This window comes from Thunnus albacares, chromosome 6 (genome assembly GCF_914725855.1).
Source record: "Thunnus albacares chromosome 6, fThuAlb1.1, whole genome shotgun sequence".
Classification (NCBI taxonomy): domain Eukaryota; kingdom Metazoa; phylum Chordata; class Actinopteri; order Scombriformes; family Scombridae; genus Thunnus; species Thunnus albacares.
This window is the reverse complement of record NC_058111.1, coordinates 3,188,959-3,210,522: the sequence shown is the minus strand read 5'-3', so window position 1 is coordinate 3,210,522 and position 21,564 is coordinate 3,188,959. Positions and strand designations below refer to the sequence as shown.

Here is a 21,564-nt window from a genome sequence, read left to right as displayed (position 1 = left end):
AGCAGATATATCTTATAGAGCTTTAACATTCAACTGGTTTGACTGGGTTCAGACTCTGGTGTGATGACAAACGGACCAATCAGAGGACTGTGAGACTTTAACTGCTCAGTTAAGCACTTAACTACTTAATTAAATCTGCTGATCAACGACCGTCATGAAGAGATCTGATGTGAGTGTATCTGCTATATCAAAGTGAAAACAGAGACACGAGTTAATAAAGGTGAGTTAAACGAGTGAAGCCCAGCGATCACAGTTACAAATGACATCATAGTACAAAACGCCTCTTTTCTGTCCTGTTTATCAACATTAACGATCAGCTGCTGTCTCTTCACACTATTTATTGTCATAATTAGGGAGGCACGATATTGGATTTTTTGCAGATATCCGATATGCCGATATTTCCAACTCATTGTAGCCAATTGCTGATGCCAATATATGCACATATTTTTTCCAGCTGGCTGAGGAGACTATTATGCATGCAAGCATAGATTGTACTAAGTATGATCAAGAAAGACAATATATGAAGGAAGAACTTAGGAAGACTGGAGTTCAGGAGCTCAGCATTAAAACTTTAATGAACCTGCTAAGTGGGAGCAGTAGAGTTTTCATTGAGTTTATTAGACAGATAGGATTAATGTGTAGGATTTAATCTCTGGTCCACACTGTGGAGCAGAAGGTGGCGGTAATGCACCTAATACGCTGGTTGCCAACCAACATTATAAGCCAAAAAGATTTTTTTCCCCAAACAGAGTGGTACATCCTGGCAGCCGAACTCAGCAGCTCCTCGTCAGACTGTGTCACCCTGACGGTCCCGGTGTTTCCTCCGCAGGTTCCACTCCACTCAGCTGCCCGTCAGACCTGCTGCTTCTTCCCACTTTAATCTGAATAACAAACTGGGGCTCGGTGCTCCGGTTGGATCCACGTGGAGAGCCGGGGCTAACGTTAGCTGAGAGGCTAGCGGAGCCTCTGCTAGATTACAGCTCTTGGGTCATTTGTAAAAAAACATTTTTTCCTTGAATGTAGTGAACTGCAGGTGTGAAAGAGACGACAGAGGATTCAGAAAGTCTCTGTATATTTGTCACCTGTTGCTGATCATGAACTCGTCTTCGCTCTCCGCCGCCGTGCTGTCGCTCTCCAGGTCGTTCAGTCTCCGCTTCTTCCTGTTTCTGGCGGAACGAGCCTGACCTCTGACCGGCCGCTGGCTCTCCTTCCCGTCCTCTGACAGGATGGAGGTGATGTCTTTGCCCCGCCCTGCTCCTACATCACAATAACACAAGTTACAACCGTCAGAGAGTCAACTCTTCTTCTGCTCGCGTTACGTTTAATGTTTTAATGTTGAGTTTGAGGCTCAACTGAGAGACATTTATCAACACAAATACTGAACTGCAAACCTGCTCTGATTATCTGGTGTCTAAAGACAGACATAAATACTATTTAAACAATACAAAACAGATCAAAAATAATAATTTTTTAACGCTGCAGATCGTTATAAAGTTCATCACAACAGCAGACAAACAGCTTCACATCCTCCACTCACCAGCACAGAGGTCCCCGATGTCTTCCTCTATAGCCTCATCAATGGCATCATCAAAGTCATCAAACCTGCAACACACACACACACACACACACACACACACACACACACACACACACAAAACACCAGTTAACAGTCTCTTTCTGGGAGTTTGTCATATTTTCGTTGTGAGAAATTTGCCTGCAGACGCTAGAAAAATCACACTTGAAATTCTGATGTTGTCGGCGCTGTGAGATATAGAGGTATTAACGGGTCCGCTCTGTTCAGAGGAACCGGTCTAATGGGGTCGGGGGGTCTCTGTCAGTAGGTCCGGTAACCACGGCTACGCAGTATCAGCCCTGATCATGTGGTACGTCACGATCACCGCGGGAGAAAACGGCGTGTTTGAGGTGAGAGAAGAACGTAAACTGAAGAGAAACACGTGAAGGACGAGTTAAAGGAAAAAGAGAACGAGCCGGTAAAACCAACACAAAACCGGTAAATCAGCTGATTGACGAGGGAACTGAAGCCGAACTATCATCACTCAGTCAGCTGCAGAAGGTTTTATTGTCAGTAAACATCTTTCCAAAAAGACTTTAACTGTCCAATTATCCAACTATGATTTGAATAATGAATATTTGAAGCTTGATGATCTTGTTTTAGTGACTAAACCTAAACTTAAAGTCACTACTGGCTGCTAATGGTATGATTGTTCCAACTATTGCACAGACTATTCAGTTTAATTGATAAATGTTTTCTTTATTGCCTTGAGACAGTGTCAAACTTTCTTTCTATTAACTTCCTTTATATAAAATAAAATGAGAAACCAAAATAGCCGCTATCCTGGTGCCTCTCACCATCAGCGCACCTGTAATGATTGTTATGACCTTTAAATAAATCAGTGCTCAGCCGGCGTCGACCATGTTCCCCGTGCTGTTTGGGAGGAGAACCACATCAATTCAAACACCTGGTTCCTACACTTGTTGTGAACTAACTGATAGTCCATCAGGGCTGTCTGAGGGTCTGTTCATGTCCTGATTGGGTCTATTACGCTCGACTCTACTCGGCTATAAAATTAACTCATGCACATCGGGTTCGGGCAGGTTTTCCACAAGGCTGTTTCAGATCAGGTCTAACATTTTGGACCCATGAAGACCTTCACGCTATTCCACTGATCCAGTCAGTGACAGCAACACAAAATATAGAAAAGTACAGCAAAGATACAGGGAAGAAAAGGCAGACTGGTGGCTGATATATACACATTAATTTACACGATAGAAGTTCTGATATGTTCCAAAAAAAAGAATTATCTTTACAAATGTTCAGTTGCGTTTCACTAAACTAACGTGACTCCTGGTTTCCCTCCCAGTGAGGATGTGATTATAGATCTATAGCTGCGTCTCACACAACAGACGGAGAAAAATAACACAAATAGACAATTTAAATCCTGAAAAAACCTGAAGGAACAAGAAGAACTGCTGTAAATGTTTAAATAAAATATTTAGTTTGTGAAAGCAGGAGACTCTGCAGCTTCATGTTGTTCCTGAAAGAGCCGAGACGTACTTGAACCAGAAAAGAAGAAGAAGAAGAAGAAAAGAAGCTTTTTGGCTAATGAAGAAAAAAATAAACAAAGTTAGATTCTACAGACATAATATTGTTATTTTATAAATAAACACATAGCTGCTGTTTCCATGAGTAGTTTAATTTCTCTAAATATTATTAATATCCCATTAAAGCTGTTTCTAACAGATCTCACCCACCTGTAGCTGATGTGCTTCCTGGTTCTGGTCGATCTCCTCCCAAGATTTTTACTCTTTTTGGAATCTTTCTTCTTCGCCGACTTCTCCTCTTCCTCCTCATCTCCCTCCTAAAAACAGTCCAGACAATTATCTTTAAATGTTTAACAACATAAATACAGACTGATATTTTCTTTACATCAAACAGTCAATTTGATTTAAGTCTGTTTCACTAGATGATGAACTTTATGTTGCGTTCCATCTGAAATATAAATTTCAGCCGTTGCAGTTTGATAATTACAAATGTGAGTGAAAACTCCTGAGTTTTGAGTACAAACCTCTTTAATAAAAGGTGAAATTAACAGTGAGGGAAAGAGACACATTCATCATCTGAACAGGTCACACACTGATAAATCTTATTCCTCCGTTGTTGTTCCAAAAAACTATTAAAAACACGTCAGTGACATCATGAAGACTTCATGTTTTCAGTCTCTGGCGTCACTGAGCATGTGCAGAACAGAGGAATAAGATATAATCAGGCTTCAAATACTAAATCAATACTTGTTAGTAGATCAGGGTCCGTTTCACAAAGCAGGTTTAGACCCTGAAATGAGGGAAACTCTGAGTTTTCTGTTTCAAAAAAGGGAGGTAACTCAAACCAGAGAAAGAGGGGTAACTCTAGCCTGATTCAGAGAGAGAGGGGTAACTTAAGCTCTCCGTCAGTTACCGTAGCAACAGACTCTATGAACCTAACCAGGTTTTTTCTCAATGAACCTCGAGTTTCTCTCCGTCTCCGCCTTCTTTCAGAGCCAAACACTCCTCATTCACTCAGTCAGCAGCCTCGTTCTGCCGTCTGTCATTTAGAAAAATCATTTAAAAAAAAAAAAGGCATGTCCTTTTGATAACGATCCCGTGGATGAAGGTGCAGCATTACTGCGCAGAGAATTAAATATTCGTCGGGAGACGGTTATCAGACCGCGCGTAGATGTTCTAGCATTTCCAGACAATTATCTTTCTGAGCTTAGGACCAGCTGCTCTGCTCCGTTAGAGGTGACGGTGCTGCTGGATGAGTAGAAATCTGTGTTAGTTTAGATAGGCTTCATTATTTAACAGAACATGATGTAGATGAGAAGACATTTATGTGTGTGAAACCAGCATTATGTTGGGTCAAACAGCCACTTCATATTTACTTTACAATGTAAAACAAGATCTGTTTTTATGTTTCATCCTAAACTGCTGTCAAGTGCACTTCTACCTCTGCAGGATTGCACCTAAATGAAATACATTAATAGGCGACCCCTGTAATATTATTGTGATTGCAAAGGACTACATTTAAGCTTACGCATTGACCCGAGCAGCAGTGATGTTCTCCCACATCGTCTCCCTCTCTCTTTTACAGCTGCAGTGGTGTCTCACTTCTTTCTGAAAACATGTTCAAACTCGCCGTATGAGCGCGTTAAGATTTCTAGTGCTAGCGGGGTGAAAAACGCAGCCATCCTCTTCCCCGTTGCCATGGTGACTCGTCGAATCGAAGGGCTCCATTGATGCTGGCTTTTTATAGTTGTGGTGCACGTGCTTAACTACTCCGAGTTGATTAAAGTGACTCAAATCAGCTGTTCTGGAACCGGTTTCCTATCTCAGAGTAGATCAGCTCAGAGTTTGTTGAACCTGCTTTGTGAAACGGACTCCAGTTCATTGTTGGTTCGGATCCAAACATGAGATTTGTTGACAATAAGAGAAGTTTAGCCGGAATGATCCTTTAAGCTCTTTGTTATTTACTCACAGGAATGATGTTCTCCACACTGATTCCCACGTACACCAGCCGCTCCCTCCTGAGCAGACGGGGAGAGACGAGGGTCAAAATTCACATCATTCTGAGTTAAAGAGTGTGTGTGTGTGTGTGTGTGTGTGTGTGTGTGTGTGTGTGTGTGTGTGTGCGTGTGTGTGTACCTCCTCTCTGCTCGCTCTTTCTTCTTCAGAGCGCTGTCCAGATTCTGCAGCTGCTCCTCCAGTTTCTCACACAGCAGCTTCTGAAGGGAGGAAAAAAACCAAAAGCACCACAAGTCAAACATTTCAAACTTTCAAAAAAGTTTTACCACCAAAACATAAAAAGGTTTATAGTTTGATAAAAAAAAAAAAAGAATCAAATGTGCTTTATGTGTCAGTCTTTTCCTCTCCGTCACACACACACATACAGCTTACATGTTGGCAGGGAGGACAGAACCACTCTCCATCTGGGATCAACATGAGCGGCGGCCGCAGACAGGCGGTGTGGTATCCACTGTCGCAAGAGTCACACAGCAGGATCTGAAGACACACAAACACAGTAAACAGCCATCATTTCACCGACAACCAAGCACTCAAATGGCTTCAATCTTTCATTTCACTTCTATCTTTGGTATAAATGTGGACCTGTGCACACACGTGGTTAATCAATTAACTAATTGACAGAGATGAGAGCTAGCGGAGCGTTAGCCGGAGAGGGAAGTACAGTCAGCTAGCCTCCCAGCTAGCCCCCCGGCTCTCCGTGTGGATCCAATCAGAGCACTGGTTTGTTATTCAGGTTAAAGTGGGAAGACGCACTGGGACCATCAGGGAGAATCAGTCTGCAGGCGATGGAGGAAGAGGCAACGAATCAGCAGAAACGTTCATTTTAAAGCCATCATGGGCCGATACCGATGACGTGCTGATATTATCGTGCTTCCCTAAAGGTTTGTGATTGCCAGTATGTGATGGGGAAAAACTAAGATGTAATGATGAAACAATTATTACTTATTGTCCTAATTTGTGTGACATCAGGACACATAAAGCAGCTTATCATTATCTTATCAACTCATTTTAGTGCAGAATCTGTTTGCCAAAGTGATACATGCGAAGAAAAGTCATGCAAAACCTTTTGAAAATGATCTTATCAAGTCCATAAACAAAAGCATGTGGACACCTGAAAATTACACCCATATGTGATTGTTGAACATTTAATTCCTAAACGGCTGATTCATCTGCTGCTGTAACTTCTCTTCTGGTTTCAGGTTTTTCCAGCAGATGTTGGACGCTGGCTGCGGGGGGATTTGCTCCCTTTAGTGAGGTCCAAACACTGATGTTGGGTGATAAGACCTGACTCACAGCTGGTGTTGGACTGGGGGGTTGAGGTCAGGGCAAGACAAGTTCTTCCACACCAAACTGAGAAAACCATTTCTTTCTGGAGCCGTGCATGCTGGTGTTGCTGTGTTGAAACCAGTGAAGGATCCTCCCCAAACTGTTGCCGGTAATGTGCTCAACAGTTATATTCTTTGCATGATTTATCTTCTGACTCTTTCTGCAGCCCCTCAGTTCAGCCTCTGTCTGAAACTCTGTCTGTCTTTTTAAGGCCCCGCCTCCTGATGAGCCCACTCGGTTCTGATTGGTCAGCTTCAGGAAGCTTCCCCTCAGGAGACGTCAGCAAACAGCAGTGGCAGGATTTCACTTTTTTTTCTAATTCCTTACTTGAAATGGAAACTTCTTAAATACATCCGAACATGTTGGAGCCCAAATCACAGTCATGCATGAACAATCTGATGTGATCACAAGGAGGAAGTACAGGTAACTATGCAAATGTAGCGTCCAGAGCAGGCTGAAGCCCTGGTTTTTGACTTACAGGCAGCATGTTTACATAAGTTCATCTCAAGTCTTGGAACTTTAACCATGTTTAACATCAGAGCAGGATATAAAAAACAGAAAATCACAAAAAGCAGAGTATGTCTCCTTTAAGATTTCTCTTCAGTGGAGCCCTGGCAGACACAGTTAGCGCAGCGATCATCAGCAGCACACCAGCACACCCCCAAGCAATCCATCACCTTCGTCAGAGCTGGGGAGAAGGCTCAACATCAGCCAAGTTCCTCCGGAGGGCTTCTCACCGCTGCACGGGACTGAAAGCTCCAAGTCGACCTGGGAGGGCAGCTCAAGTTCCCAGAATACATCTCAGCCATGACATGGTGTTAACATCAGAGTCAACGAAGCAAGTGGTTCTGGTAGAGCTTACTGTCCCCTGGGAAGACCGGATTGAGGACGCTAATGAGTGCAAGACGGCCAAATACGCTGAGCTGGTGTCGGAGTGCAGGAGCAAAGGCTGGAAAGCCCGCGGCGAACCAGTTGAGGTGGGGTGACGGGGTTTCGCTGGCCAGTCGTTACACCGAACCCTTAAACTCCTCGGAGTAAAAGGCCAGCTGTGCAAAAGAGCCATCAAGAACATCATAGAGGCCTCAAGATGGCTGTGGATCCGGAGGAGGGATCCTTGGAATAGTGGGCCACTTGGACACAAGTCGGGGGCTGATCACCCCTGACTGGGTCGCCCGGGCGAGGACGTCTAATGATCTAAGACCCGAAACACCCTGTGACCTCGGGTTCATCACTGATGATGTATCCAAGTAGCACCAAGAGGTGTACTCTAGAACTCTAAAGCGCCCAAATCATAACCAACAGCCCTCCCAAAAAAATATACAAAAGTATGTGGACACAGGTATCCAAATTTGTATGTTTATAATAAAGCAGTCACACAGTGTCTCACCAGTTCGGGGTGGTTGGGCAGGCCGCAGTGACTGCAGGCATCCTCATTGGGAATCTCCTCCGATTTACATGATTCTTCGGAGTCGCTCCCTCCTTCGCTCTCCTCCTCTCCTCGCTCCCTCCCTCTGTGCTCCACCTCCCCTCCCTCGTTCAGTTTGCGTCTCTTCGAACGAATGTTGGACCATCGGGGGCGTCGATGCCTCCGTTTACCCTGAAAACACGACAGAGAAATAAGCAAACACAGAGGAAATAGCAAAAAAATATCATGTGTTCATTCTCACAGGACATGTGTGGAAACATGTTACCCTTCGTTTCCTGAGTTGCCCGACAGGTTCTGCTTTTCTGTCTTTTTTTGTAGCTAAGCTCTGCTCCTCTTCGTCCTCTTCCTCTTCGTCCTCCTCCCCCTCTCCTTCTTCTTCTCCTCCCCTCGTCCTGGTGGGCAGCGCCTGCTTTCTTTGCGGTTTCTTTCTCTGGCTCTCGGCCACCTTCGAGCTCGGCCTGCAGGTTGGCAAAGCAGATGATCTTCAAGAAAAAAGGTATAGATGGCACTGAATTTATTATCCGTCCACTGGAAGCGGCTGTACCTGAGATATCACAAAGACAAACGCGCATAGTCTGATCTCTAATCCCCCCGGTTTCATGAATTTTATTACCCACATACCTGCAAATCCTCGCAGATCTCCTCAGCGACCTCCCTTCCTCCTGCACCTGCTCCCTCGCTTTCTCCTCCTCTTTCCCTCCTTTTCCCCTCAGCTTGTTCCTTCGATGGGGAGGGATCTTGATCTTCAACCTGATTCCTTCTTTCTGGAGCTCAGAGGAGGCTTCCTCCAGGGGACCCTGCCTCTCCTCTGACTCAAGCCCAGAGTCCTTCAGCCTAACCTGGGCTACCAGCCCACCGTTGATCCCCTCTCTATGGTGGTCCTCTTGATCCTGCTGGACTTCTTTTAGAGGTGGGACAGTGCTCGCTGGCTCTGCCTCCACCTTTCCTAAAGTGCTTTTATTCTTTTCATGCTCGTCCTTACTTCCTTCTTCTGCCGCAGGGCACCCGGACACGCCTCCTCTCCCCTCCTCCTTCCTGTCCTGGTCTTCATCCTTTCGTTGAGGACTGCTGAGCCCAGTTTTTGTCCCCTTGTCTGACTGCTCCGTGGTCATTTTTTTAACCTGGTCCTCTGTCGTCTGTCTCTTGGGTTCCTCTGCGGACTGAGTCAGTGAGGACACGGTAACGGACGCCGCTGCTGTCTCCCCTTCAACGGGTCCCTTCCTCACCAGCACCGACTGCCGGCTCACCTCCCGCTCTTCCTCCACAGCTCTGGAGCCGTGGTGCTCTAAACTTGGCCCGTTTTGCTCCTGTTGCTCAGCGTTGGGCATTCTGTGACGCTCGGACGGGCTGCGGATGACCCCTACGTGACCTACGACGCCGACTTGACCTATGACCCCTATGACTCCGTTCTGTCCCTCTTTGTGCGGCAGGAGGAGAGACGACCTCCCGTTGGTCAGCTCCTGCCTCAATGTAGTGACTGCTAGTTGCTGCTGCTGTTGTTGTGAGGATGTCGGGCCACCGGGCGGCGCTAACGAGTGAGGCAGCATCCCCTCTCTCCCCTGACTGTCTTTAGTCTGGATCACTGAAGGGTTACACACAATAATACTGCTGCTGTTACTGTTGTTAAGGTGGTTGCTGTGGTAGCTCTCAGCCAGCTTCAGCTCCCTCTTCTTCAGCGGTATCTTGGCCTGCTGGTTGCTCCTGACGACCGCCCGCTCTGCCTCCTCTTCCTTGTTAGTCTCCTGTTTTGGCACAGCAGCGCCCGGCGCCATGACGACAGACACAGCGTTTTTGGGGGCGTCGGCGTCCCTGGATTCTGATTTGATGACGGTGGTGATGGTGCTCACGCGGTTATCGAAGACAGGCGGCGGTCTGTGGTCCGTCTTCTCTTCTTTCACCTCAGCATCAGTGTTTTCCTGCTTGATAGTCTGTGGCTGCTCCTGTTTTACCGCTGTGAAACAAAAAAAAAGACAAAGATCACACTGCTGGAAACAGCAAACATGAAACAGACAGAGCTCTGGGAACAGTGTCAAAATGAGAATGTTGGGTTTAAAGGTCATTTTATATTCTTCTTGTATCTAGTGGTAGACCGGATACTCCCACCAGTTTCCCCATCCCTCTTTTTCAGTGACAGAAATAAAATGATTGATCTGTGTTTCAGAGACGAGGAAGTTAACTTCCCATCCATACAGGAAGCGAGGTTACATCACATCATCTTTGTTAACATCTGCTGCTTGTGATCAGCTTGTGTCGACAGACATTTGAGCAAATATCTGATTTATGAGACAACGTACGGCGTGAAGGACAAACGTCAGCTGATTATTAAATCATTTCTCCCACAAAAACAACATGGGGATCAGCTGCTTGCGTTACTGTTACAACAGTCATGTGACTGCTCACAGTGTGTTTATGACTATATGGTAGAACAGAAGCTGTCAAAACATGTCAGGTTAGTTACACTATTACACTGCACAGTCCAGTTTCTCATTGCATGAGCTTCTTATTGTGTAACAAGCTAATTAATCCAACATATTATATATAAAATGTCACATTACATAGTTGGGTGAAAAGATGTGTTTTAAGTTAAAAACAGACTTCTGGTTTAGGGATCATTTGTAAAGAATTAAAGTAATGTTAATAACTTATTAACCTGCATCATTGTAGTGCTACGTTAGCATCAGAGCTCCTGAAAGTTTTCACCATAGAAACAGCAACATACTTGTGAGCTAGTTAATGTTGAATGTAATTTGACTCCAAAGTCTTTTTAGGCTGCATTCACACTAAATCAGGCGGTGCGGCGGAAACGCCAGTCATCCTGGACTGCGGCCGGAAAGTTGAGCCAGAGTCAACTTTTGGAGAAACGCAACCCGACGTCACTGCAGCTGAAGGCTGCGGTGGCCAATCACAGCCAGCGGGAGATCAGACTGACAAGAGTTGTAGATTCATTTTAAAAAAGACCAGAGAGAAAAAGAGAGCGAGAGAGCAGCTGTGGTCGAGCGAGCTAGAGAGTGAATGAAGGGAGGGAGCCCTGGTAGCGAGAAAGCCGGTGAATCAGATCAATAAAACATTATTTTCTGATTGTTTCACAGCGGTTACATTCTAGAGCACAAATAAACACGCCCACGCCCCCCCCCCCCCACCCTCCGCCCCACACACACCTCCGCTCCACCCTGCAGCTGAACACTGAACCGCCTGATTTGGTGTGAATGCAGCCTAAATCTCATATGTGTGCTGGATGTGGTTGTGTCAGGTCACATGACCTTAGGGCTGGCCAATATATGGATATTATATCGATATCGTGATATGAAATTAGATACCGTGTTAGATTTTGGATATGTAATGTATCATAAGCGTCGTCTTTTACTGGTTTTAATGGCTGCATTACAGTAAAATGATTTTACCAGACTGCTCTTCTATAATTTATCCACTTAGTCATTATATCCACATTACTGTTGATTATTCATCAAAAATCTCATTGTGTAAATATTTGGTGAAACCACCATTAGTCATTGTTACAAAAATTATGATTACACTGTGTATGAGTGTTACTATTTTATCTAGATCATGATAACTTGTTCCTGTTTTTTTACTGCACCTCTACAACATCAGCAGACTCATCAGCTGAGGTTAAAGGAAGTTCAGTATGATATTTGTAAAGAGGAAGATGTAGAAATTAAAATGGGTTGGAGACAGAGTGAGACATGTCATCTGGGGGTCAGTTGGGCAGGAGAACTGAAAACAGACACGACGTTATCTATGAGTCTGTATTTTGATAGATTAAGAGAAGAACTGTGAAACCCTGTTATAAGCTCCACTGGGAGCCTTTTTCTTTGTGTGTTGCATTGTGAAACACTCCTTCTTGTACAAAAAAATTAATTCTGTTGAATTTTGATACTTCTGCTCCGGTCTCTATTGTTTAATGGTCAGTAAGGGTCAATTCTGTCGTATTTGGTTAAAAATATCATGATTTGATTTTGTCCATATTGCCCAGCCCTACATGACCTCCTCAAATATGCGGACATGTGTTCTCAACTTTGGGAAAAGTACGGCAGGCTGTGTGAACCAATCAGGACCGAGACTTTGGGGTTTGTATTTACTTTAGTCAGAAACAGCGATCGGACGTTAAGAGACAAACTCTGAAACGGTACAAACACCAAAGGTCATTCTGGCGTCCTGGTGGTTTAAGACGCTGCTACATCTGTAGCTTCAGTTTGGCTGAGGAACATGGTTGTATGTCATCACTCGTTTCTTGTTCGCTCTCTATTGTACACTTAACTCAACACTTTACACGCATCAGAGATGATAAGGTCTGTCCATCAGATTCAATCATCTATTCATGTTTTTTAATTTACAGACTTTAAACACACAGTATGTAATTTCAGCCGCTAGGGGTCTCAGTCAAAACAATAACAAAAGACAGAGTGTGATGACGGTGTGAAGTAGCAAGGGATCATATGAGTTGTTTTCTTCATTGTTAAATAACCAGCTTCACCAGGATAGGATTACTCCAGTGTTCATCAGTCGGGATGTTTTTACTCGCAGAGGTCTCCTCCTCTCCAGAACAAACGTACACACAGATTAAAAGCGTTAAAATACTAATTAAAGCTGTTTCACCTAAAAAAAAATCTAAATTTCTCAGACGATGTTCGGTGACCACCGGACTTCCTGGAGGGGCTGTTAGCCGAGCTGCTGCTAACGTTTGCCCAGTTTATTTCTCTGATAACTTAAGATCCAGACGTCCAATGACTAAAATCCTTCTCCCGGCCAAAAGATATAGTTAAAAACCACCTAAATTTATCATGAAAATGTGTCTTAAAACTGAATAAAAGTCCATTTATAACAGTTTGTGTGGAACAACCACAACGCCGATGTATTATCTTGTATGTGTGTAAGTTACTCTTTGGTAGACGCCATTGTAGCGGACAAACACAGCGCCGCCGTATGCATCTGGTGCGTGTTTACTCTTTGGTAGAGGAGGTATGACGCCATCGACAGGCGACCAAATGAAACGGTCCGTTACTTTGATTAAATTACAGATTTCTCTGAGTTTGAAAACTGTTGGAAACATTTGGGATAAGGTAAGTACACAACTCAACAACATATATAACACAGGTCTAGTTGTTTTTACACATTTTAATGTGGAATAATTACATATTATAGCTTTAAATTTACAGACTTAATTTAAAAATGTTGTTAGTCTCAGATTAAAGTTGCCTTTCTGATGAAACTAAACCTAAAAGTGTCATAAATCTCACCTTGTCTGAGGGGTTTCTCTTCCTTCACAGGGTCGACCTTCTTGCCATCAGTGTGTTCCTCGGAGGTCTTGGAGGGTTCAGGGTTGGTGTTTCCAGTGACCTCGTCCCCTAAATCACACACACACACACACACACACACACACACTGTTGTGGTGAAAATGTTTCTGGAATAAAGGTTCATCCCACAAATTAAATCCAGTCCTCATTAACAATCTTGGGCTGTTTTTTCACCCATTATTGACACGACAAGTCAGAAACTGTGGTGTGATATTGGACTTTTGAATTTTTCAACTTCAGTTTATTAGATTATTTTTAATTAATGTTTTAATGCTTTAAAAAAACAAAACAGTATTGCACCTCTTTTTGATCAGCTCCTTTCTTTCTCTGAGCACAGTTCAGTTCTGTGGTTTGATTAACTTTAGATTATTTATGTTATACATTAATATGTTGCTTTTACATGCATATAAGTAATCAGGTTATTCAGAGAAACCAGATTACATGCACTGTAGTAACCTGGTTACTGTAAATCTGCGTCGACATGCAGCACATCAGTAACCAGATTTCTCTCCGACCACCAACATTATTTTGGAACGTAGACTGTATAAAAATAATGGACGTAGCCATGGTGACGTCAACCGTTTGTTTATGGATTCCTGCTTTGAAGCCTCAAGTTTGGCATTTTGACCGTCACCATCTTGGATTTTTTGGAGACAGCAGTGACCATATATGGACGAGAGCTGCTAGCTTGGTTAGGGCGGTGCATTTACAGCCTATGGTGCTAATGCTAATGCTAATTTTCACTAGTGAAAAGCAGGCTTAAAACCATTAAAACAAAATATACTTACTGGAAAAAGAACTAAACATCTGACTCCTTAGAGGGTCTATTAGTTCAACCCAAACAAGACTTTTTTTAGGTGACCAGAATGTTGTAAGTGCAAATGTGTCTGAATTGAACTAATCAAACGTTCAGTGGTGGAAACTGATTTAGTTAGACTTCTACAGGCTGCTTTCAGTTTCAGCTTTAGTCAGACTTTGGATGCATTGGTGTAAAATACGAGGACACATCCTGCTATTGAGCGCTTCCTGTCTGCAGTCTGTTGTTCTGCACATGTAGATGTAAAAAGCTGATCAGAAACCTGGTTACCTGTAAACGTGGCAGAGTAATCTGTGTTCTCCAGGAGAAATCTACCTGAGAGAACCAGGTTTCTCTGATCCTCTACCCTGATTATGGAAGCCAGGTTTCTGGTTTACATGACAGTTAAGGAATCAGCTTTCTGGAGAAATTGATCACTTAAATGTAAACCTACTGATAGTTTGGTCACTTTTTGCCCTTTTGGAACTTATTCTGTCACTTCTGTTAACAGCTTTTAGTTGCATCTACAGACATAAAAATCTTTTTGGGTTTAAATATTTTCTCTCTTTTAAAATTTAATTTTAAATCATCACCGACATGTCCATCCATAATATAAACCCTACGCTTCAAAGTAATATCTACTCATTCACCCGACATACCTGCATCTCTCCCTGTGGGGCTGGCACTCCTGGATCCAGCCTGGTTCTGGTCCCGGTTCTGGTTTGGCTCAACCTGGGCTTTCAGCAGCTCCAGAGCCTCAGCCAGGTCGTTACGAGTCCTGAGGAGACAGTCGGGATCAAGATGAAACCAGCTCAACAACAACAACAACAGGAGGAGGAGGCAGAGGTGGGGGGGGGGGGGGGGGGGCGGGTTTGTGAACAGACTCAGTGAATTGATAAAACACTGAAGCCTTTTTATCCAGAGAGGAAAAACTATTCAGGAGAAGTGAGGAGACTTTCAGCTTCCTCCAAGCCAGATTATAAAAAGCTCATATTTTTTACTAGCAGAGAAAACAGTAACAAGAGACATGATTGCAGCCTGAGACACTGGTGCCGCTCTCTGATACACCAGTAGCGTTTTTCCATTGTTTTTTGGAGGGTAGTCACGCTGAGCCATGCTGGGAGCAGTGGAGTTGAACTGGCACGCTGCCAGTGTTTTTCCACTGCACAGTACAGCAAGGTAAAGGAAGCTGTTTACCTGTCGGAGGTGAGCTGTTTGCCTGTCGTCTACAGCTCTTCATCAAACTTTTTTCACTGGAAAGAAATAGATCCAAATATCTCCAGATCTTGTTGTATCGACCTGTTTTTAACAGTATTGTAGAAAAGCTCTGCTAATTCAGTTATTTTGTCATTTAAAAGCGTTTAAAGTCCCAGTGAAATGGAAGTTAAAGTGTCTTTAGCTTCTGTCCTGTGACGTATTTCCCAGTGAAAAAGAATATTTGATTTTACAAGAGGGATTTAAATCATTTATGTATTTATTGGGACCATGTAGAGTGTTAAATGTTACCATTTGATGTACCAGAGTTTAGCTTATAGCTCATTTTCATCTGCAGTCCCTTCAGCAGGTCACCATTAAAACATATAACAGCACAATTTTTTTTGTGTGTGTGTGTGTGTTTTATACTTTACACTTTGTATTTTATTGTGCTATTGACCCTCCATGAGTTGTGTCCTTCATAAAATTTGAATTGAATTGAATTGACACAGGACACATAATACAAAATACAAAGCTACACATAACAGCACATCACACACACCCACAATGTCAACTAGAAATTAATAATCTAAGCTTGTGAAATTAAAAGCAAGATTATGAGCGTTTATGAGATGAAATGTAGATTCAGAGGTTACAGAGCCGAGCAGCTTTCAGCAGATGTTTTAATGTGGTTGAACTGCAGCGCTTCGTATCATCAGGTAGGACGTTCCACTGAGTCGTGGCTTTCACAGAGAAAGCTGACTGTCTGGTCCAATCTATAGAGGATATTCTGGAGGATCTGATAGAACTTACAAAAATCCTTTTCATTGGATCGGGCTGTTAAAAAGTGGGCAGGACTTACAGAGTTGAGTCACCTGTTGTTAGATCCGGAGGACGAGGGAGTGAGTTAAATGAGTTAAATCTCAGCCACATTGTTTTGGAAATGAAAACACACATCTCTTCCTGTCTTTCTCTCCATTGTTGCTCTGTTAGATAACACGACCCACAAAACGGTGAAATGTGGTTTTATACACGACCGGTGTGGCTGCTACTCGTTAACTTTGTTAACGCCCGAGTGCAGGATGAGTCATCAGACATTTGAAACCGTTTTTTACAGGAAGAGAAAATACTCTGATACTGATTTTATTTGACAAATATTTGGCATATAACAAGAGATAAATGAATAATTAACTACAAGGACTTTTCATTTCATGGGGCTTTTAATATGAAGCACCAAAAGCAGGGAATGTTGGGTTTTCATCAGCAGTAACTAAACGCGGCTCGGATGCAGCTGAAAGCGATCAGCAAACAGTAAAATAAAGCAGATATCCGCGAGACAGGAACGCAGGAGAGAAACTAAACTTCAAACCACAAAACTTCAGTTAGAAGCTACAAAAGAACAGAGAGCTGAACACAGAGACTTTTAAAAACAGCTCCGGTCTCCAAGACAAACAGGCGTTTCATCACGAGTTGGCTAAACGGACCGATCCGGGCTAAAAGAATAACCCTACAGGTGACCAGGAGACCTACCTGACGATGCAGTTCCAGGTGGATCCGTCCAGATCGTCCTGCTCCTCGGTGTACAGCCTGATGTTCTGCTCCTGGTCCAGCTGCAGCCAGTACATCAGACCCTGCCGGTCCCGACCTACGGGCTGCAGACGCATCTTCTCTGGGTCCTCCTCGTTAATCGCCATCTTGAACTTCAGGTTGTCGTCGAACTGACACTCGCAGAGATACTGAAAGATAAACAAAATGATAACAAAGATAATAACAAAGAGATGCTTTGACTGCAGATGTTTCAGCCTTCTGGATGCATTAAAAACATGAAGTAAAAAGCAGGAAGTGTCGTACTTTGAGGATGCTTGACTTGCACTCCATGGACATCTCCTGGTAGCCCTTCTGCTCCAGCTCCCATGCCCAGGTGTTGTTCAACTCCTGGCAAACCTACAGGAAACAATGATTAAAGTTACTGCATGCCTATTTGCACACACATTCTTTCAACATTTCTTCATCTGTTGAACACATAAGGCCCTAAAGTTAGTGGGAAATCCTTAAGTCGTCACTCCTCTTAAAGCTCAAACAAACCTTTGTTATCATCCTAAATGACAAACAGGGGGCTGTAACTGCATCCCATCCCCAGTAACTAACACTTTGCCCAAACTGAACAGTTCATTTTAGCTGTCTGGTCTCTGTAGAAGCAGCGAGTGAGCTCTGCCTCCATAGAAAGCTGGATTTAATGATGGCTGAACCCCTTCAGGTGTGAACGTGAACACATACATACATACATAGAGCCCTCACCTTGGCCAGGTATTTTTCCCAGCGGTCAGTTGAAACAGACCTCCCCAGTTTTCTGAGCAGCTTCACATGGAGCTCCACCAGAGGTTTAGGAACTAGAAAACAAACACAGGATGGTTAGAAACACGACTGTTCATCTGCATCCACACCTGCTGCACATTTCAGAGGTATTTTCGGGGATTTCTACTGAGAACTAAACTCAACAAGGCATTGGCATTTGATATTAATCAACACTTGCAACACTTACAATGGAAGTAATGGAGGACAAAATGTATTTAAAAGTTTATCTGAAGCTAATATGAAGCTTCAGCGTCCAAACAAGTCAAATCAAGTAGATATCTTTCAACGTTACAGTCTTTTTAGTGCCAAAGTTCCTCTTGTGGACACACTGTTGATTTTGGCCTCCATCATTTCCACTGAAAGCACATTTGAAGGATCTTTTAATATCCAGTATGAACAGGAGGAATGATTACAGCGAGGAAAAACCTCTTCCACTGTTCATATGGACACCTGACTGCTGGTTTAAGAGACTTGAAGAACCATGACACCACAACTAGTTTGGGAGCCAGTTGTGGTCGAATATGCAACTTGTCTGCAGACACAATGAGAATTTCAGTGAAGTAGGAGACATCTTGTGTTCAGCATTTCAGCTTTTGAAAGGAAAATATTTGCATATTTATATATTGACATGGATGGAGTGGATATAATTTTAAGAAATTTGATCTTAGATAACTGAACTTCTTGTGAAGAGAAGGAATGTGGTAAACAAATGGATGACAGCAAAGTATTTTTAGATGTCTTAAAATATGTTGAAGAGGATCTTACATTATCAGGAAATTGTTTCCCTGATTTTTCCAGTAAAATGTTGCTCAACAGATAAGAAGTTCCTTCTTTTTTACAAATCTACAGTGTAAATATTTGTGTAAATGTAAACACAGTCATATAATAATAGCAGAAAGACTGTTTTCAACACAACAGCAGGGCTTCAGTGTGTGGTCTGATGTGCAGTGGTGGAATGTAACAAAAGGACATTTACTCAAGTACCTCATACTTCTACTCCACAACATTTATTAGAATGATTAGAGAACTTTGTTTTTTCTTCTTTCCTCTCCCATTATTCATCTCACGATCCCTCAGATTTATCTGCTGACCCTTTGGAGGGGCCCCACCCCTAGGTTGGCAACCACTGGACTAAACTAGCTAACTGTATATAAAGTAGTGTAAACTAGCTCCACCTCCAGCAGCTACAACAGTAACATGCTGCTCTAACACTGATGCTTCACTATTAGTAATGTACTTTATTAAACATATTTAATATATCAGTCACTGTGGCGGATTTTCCACAAAACAAGTACTTTTACTTTTAATACTTCTGTACTTTAACTTAAGTAGGATTTTAATTGCAGGACTTTTACTTGTATTGGAGTATTTTTACATTGTGATATTTCTAATTTTATTGAAGTAAAAGATTTGAATACTTCTTCCACCACTGCTGATGTGAGACATTTATGAAGTCCTTGAATTCACAAGGAATTCCAGTTTTCTCTGCTGGCATGTGTAAACTGATTTTTTTCTATGTTTTCACATTATCAACATCTCAAGTAGGAAAGAGCAGTTAATTATGGCTGACTCTGAAATGTCACATACACATTATAGCTGATGTACGGCTTAAATATTCTCTTTAATATCTAACTTTATTCTACTGTATGTGGTGTAGCTGGAAGCCGACGTAAGCAACAGACCTGAAGTTAGCTTCAGATTCTGGGTTAATGGAAAAGTTAGGGGGAGAGTAGAGGGAAACAAATAATGATATTCAATGGCTGATTCTGTTTTTCCACCACTAACACTTCTGAAAAAGGGTAATTTCACTATATTTTCTTCATCCAGACCATATTACACCAGGTATAGATCAATAACCTCTACATTTAAGACTTGTCAAATCTGTACTAGATTCACCAGGAGACTCATTTGATTATTATTAAGATTTAGTCTAGGTGTTGTGTTTTTTAACCTGGATGTGGGGGGAAAGCAGTGAATCGCCCTTTTTTTCTGTTTTCATAAGAAAAATAAAGGATTCACGAAACTGTGTTAAAACAGCGTTAAGACTTTTGCTACGATGCTTGACACTGTTTTCACAAGTGTAAGTGGTGCAAAAACGGAGAATCAGCCGCTAAATGTTATTATTTTTCCCCTTTCCTGCTCCCTTAACCATGAATCCCAAGCTAACTTCAGCGTCGTGGGACTAACGGTAATTGAAAACAATCGCTAACAAGCAAGAAGAAAGAAGGACGCTGCTAACACGACACCTACGAGTCTGAAACACGTCTCCCTGATAAATCGATAAGTGTTCAATAATATAACTGTAGGACTCCGTATTTTACTTTGACTAAAAGTTGATGGAATCCCAGATGCTAGCTTCACTAGCTAACCAGCAGCTAGTAGACCCCTACTGCGCATGTGCAGATTTGACAGCCACTCCAACGGCCAAAAATTAACATCCACTGTTTTCAGCGAACATCTCTCGCTTAGCTGTAACAGCTGCCTAAAATACAGGCGAAAGGAAAGAAAATGTCATTATCTTGAGCACACGGTGGATACATAAACACAGGGGCACGCTGGAGACACTCTAGTCCGGCTGCCTGTGAGGCAAGGCCGGTGAAAAATTACACCTGACAACCGTCCGGAGCTAACTGGTTGCCTGTGTGTGTGGTCACTCGGCAGTGCTGCATCATGGCTCCCTCACCAAGTTTAACTGATCAATACCAGCCGTGACAACATTATCGATGACCTGTCACTTGATTAACTGAAAAAACAAACCACAAGCTCGAGGCGCCGTGCCAAATTATGCAGCCCCCGTTTCCCGTAACTTTAGCACACACACACACACACATCCACACGGGGGTGAAGTGTGCGCTGTTTGGAGTTAGCTTCATGTTAGCAGCCTCTGTTTCTCTCTCACTGACTGTTTTCACACAAAACTTGGGCAAAACAAAATGGTTGTTCTTCAAAGAGAGACTGACTCTAATTTTCAGATTTTTTTTTTTTTTTTTTTTTGCCACAACCGGAAAACAACACATAAACTGACGGAGTAAACTCCTAATGTGATGCTGCTCAGCCGGGCCACACACACACACTCTTCATCATCCTCCTCCTCCTCCTCATCACGATGATGAAGAAGATGATGAAGATGGTGGTGGAGGTAGCAGTGCCCCCCTTCCCTTCTCCTCTGGTTTCGAGTGTCGCAGCTTTCCACCACTTCTTCTCCCCTGAAAAGCAGCGCTCCCCCCCCCCCTCCTTCTCCTCCTCCTCCTCCCTCTCTCTCTCTCCCTGCCCACCGCCCTCCCCGCTTCTCTCACCTGCCGTTTTGTCCCGCAGATACCTCTCCATCTGCGGGAAAGTCATCTCGGGTAGGTCCAGCGCCGCTCCGTACCGCTCCAGGAACGAGCAGACCACCGCGAAGCTCGGGCACAGCGCCGGGCCGGAGCTCCTCACCACCGCCGGAGCAGCCATCTTTCCAGGCGGAGAGAAACAGGAGGGGAGGGCCCGCCGCTGCGAGGATGCGACTGTGTGCGGGTGAAATGAATGGAGGCAGTGAAGCGGCCGCCGGCGTCAAGTTACAGCGAAGGAGAGCGACAACCTTCCGCTTACACATCTCAAAATAAATCCGCTGGGGAGTAAACATGAGCAGAAAATACACATGTGTGATCCTGGTGCTGTCCAGGATGAATTGCATTTAGTATTTTATTGCTCTTTGTACAGTGACTTGAGGAATTATTTGTTTGAGAAGATCCAACTGATTTGTTTTGGTAAATAATAATAATAATAATAATAATAATAATAATAATAATGATAATGCATGTGCTGCACTTTTCATTCATAGTGAAACTCAGAGGGCTACAGTATTAATAACATAGAACACACAACATCAAGTCAAGTCAAATTTTATCTGTATAGTCAAACATCACAAATCACAAATGTGTTTCAAGGGGCTTTACTGTGCTGTCTGTACTGAGATACAACATCCTCTGTCCTCAGACCCTCGATTCTAATAAGGAAAAACTCCCTAAAACAAAAAAAAACTTGAAAAAATGAAAGAAACCTCAGGAGGAGCAACAGAGGAGGGATCCCTCTCCCAG

The 21,564-nt window shown here is 43.2% G+C and overlaps 1 protein-coding gene across 7 annotated transcripts in view; it reads right to left on the bottom strand.

Moving 5' to 3' along the window:
• Positions 1–21,190, bottom strand: part of rsf1a (remodeling and spacing factor 1a) — a 32,158-nt gene extending 10,968 nt beyond the window's left edge. For 4 of the 7 annotated variants that reach the window (XR_006403730.1, XR_006403731.1, XR_006403732.1 and 1 more), the window contains exons 1-15: positions 20,785–21,190; positions 17,432–17,523; positions 16,985–17,077; positions 16,664–16,869; positions 14,599–14,717; positions 13,087–13,194; positions 8,453–9,782; positions 8,097–8,313; positions 7,793–8,002; positions 5,452–5,556; positions 5,200–5,279; positions 5,033–5,081; positions 3,274–3,380; positions 1,538–1,602; positions 1,083–1,257 (exon numbers count right to left, since the gene is read on the bottom strand). Coding sequence is in view for 4 of the 7 variants with exons in the window: in XM_044353340.1 (XP_044209275.1) it covers positions 1,083–1,257; positions 1,538–1,602; positions 3,274–3,380; positions 5,033–5,081; positions 5,200–5,279; positions 5,452–5,556; positions 7,793–8,002; positions 8,097–8,313; positions 8,453–9,782; positions 13,087–13,194; positions 14,599–14,717; positions 16,664–16,869; positions 16,985–17,077; positions 17,432–17,523; positions 20,785–20,938 (3,110 nt within the window). In the remaining 3 variants the exon portion in view is untranslated. Of the gene's footprint in view, positions 1–1,082; positions 1,258–1,537; positions 1,603–3,273; positions 3,381–5,032; positions 5,082–5,199; positions 5,280–5,451; positions 5,557–7,792; positions 8,003–8,096; positions 8,314–8,452; positions 9,783–13,086; positions 13,195–14,598; positions 14,718–16,663; positions 16,870–16,984; positions 17,078–17,431; positions 17,524–19,738; positions 19,757–20,245; positions 20,728–20,784 lie in introns of those variants that run through there. The other 3 variants (XM_044353341.1, XM_044353342.1, XM_044353343.1) reach the window with 3 other exon arrangements.
• Between the last annotated feature and the right edge of the window lie 374 nt (positions 21,191–21,564).